Below are 1,612 nucleotides of genomic sequence, written 5' to 3'. Positions count from 1 at the left end.
TCCGTAACAATGTTTTGGTCATCAGTCTGCTCGGCTTCCGAATCCATGTCATTGTCTGTCGAAATTCCTTCGTCATCATCTTGGTCATCATCTTGAATCGTGACAACTTCGTTGTAGCCCTTGGTTTCATCGTCAAAAATGCCTTCTTAAACTGTGCGTCACGACTCATGATGATTTAACGGGTTGATATCTCCTCAAACCGATACGTTTTCTGGTGCTCTGAATAGCCCAAAATCGGCACAGCACGGCTTTCGCGTCCAACTTCGAGCGTTTCTCTTTTGGAACGTGTACGAACGCGTGGCAGCCAAATACTTTTAGGCCCGTCTAAAGCTCGTAAGGTGACTTCTCGAGATTTTTAGCACGCGATGGACACCGATTTCGGATAAACATTGCCGTCATAAACGCTTCTCCCCAGTAGTGTTTAGAAAGACCAGCGTGCTCTAACATGCAACGTGCGCACTCCACCAGCGTCCGATTCATACGCTTCGCAACCCCGTTGAGCTGTGCTGTGTATGGTGGCGTATACTTGAACACAATTCCTTTATCCAAGCAGAACTTGGCCATTTTTGCTTATGTATACTCACCACCGTTGTCACTGCGAAGTGATTTTACGCGTTTGCTGGTCTGTTTTTCTGCAAATGCAACAAAATTTGCAAACTAGTCCACCACTTTTGACTTATTCTTGATCAGATACACGACGCAATATCTGGAATTGTCGTCGATGCAAGTTACAAAATAGCGCTTGTCACGAAATGTTGAAGTCTTCATAGGACCGCACACATCGCTGTGTATGACTTCCAAAAGCTTGCTTGCCCGATCCGCTGACGTTGAGCGAAAACGTACACGAGTCTGCTTGCCTAGCGCACAGCCATCACAAATCTCCCACTTGTTTACAGACGCAATATCGATACCAGTAGCGAAATTCTTCTTGATGATTGCGCTCAACCCGTCATGTCCAATATGACGAAGATGCCACAGATATGACATATCCTTATTGATTGTCGTAGATTTGACTGTATTCGCTCAGTCATATGAAGTCGAAACAATCCTTTTCCTTTGCGTGCACCAATCCTCCACTTGACACCTTTTGTCTCGGCGAAGCATCCTTCCTTGCCGAAGATAACAGGCCCAACGTCCTTGGTGAAGCGCCCAACTGAGAATAAATTTCTTGACAACGTGGGAATGTGCCACACATTTGTCAGCACACCCTTCTTTATTCCGTGCGAAGTCTCCATTGACATGACAATGTCGCCGCTGCCGATAGCTTGTACGATTTCGTCGTCTGCCAGTTGTACGTCAATAGGAGAAAACGCCTTGTAGTTCCTCATGAATTTCTTCGAGCTTGTCATATGCTGAGTCGCCCCTGCGTCGACCAGCCATACATCATTCGCCTGAACAGAGTCACTGCTACCGCTAATTGCGAAAAGATATTCACCAGAATCTTCAAATTGTGCAACGTTTGCTCGCTGCAATCGATATCGTTCAGTATCGTTCTGGATCCGCGAGGGGCAATCTGCGACCCAATGTCCTTGTCTCCCGCAATTATGGCACGCACCATTTTCTTTGCTGGTCGTCCTTTGCGCTTCGCATCCTTCATCATAAACGCTTGACG

The 1,612-nt window shown here is 46.7% G+C and overlaps 1 protein-coding gene across 1 annotated transcript; it reads right to left on the bottom strand.

Annotated features, from left to right (window-relative positions):
- Positions 1-657: 657 nt before the first annotated feature.
- PHALS_04985 (FOG: Transposon-encoded proteins with TYA, reverse transcriptase, integrase domains in various combinations) lies at positions 658-1,600 on the bottom strand (the record flags this gene model as incomplete). The annotated part of the gene is made up of 3 exons (XM_024722711.1): positions 658-1,013; positions 1,067-1,493; positions 1,556-1,600. 3 exons carry the CDS (start codon positions 1,598-1,600, stop codon positions 658-660), a joined length of 828 nt encoding a protein of 275 aa, XP_024573760.1.
- Between the last annotated feature and the right edge of the window lie 12 nt (positions 1,601-1,612).

This window comes from Plasmopara halstedii (genome assembly GCF_900000015.1).
Source record: "Plasmopara halstedii genome assembly, contig: Scaffold_287, whole genome shotgun sequence".
NCBI lineage: Eukaryota > Oomycota > Peronosporomycetes > Peronosporales > Peronosporaceae > Plasmopara > Plasmopara halstedii.
Note: the sequence above shows the minus strand (reverse complement) of the source record. Positions and strands in the feature narration are given on the sequence as shown.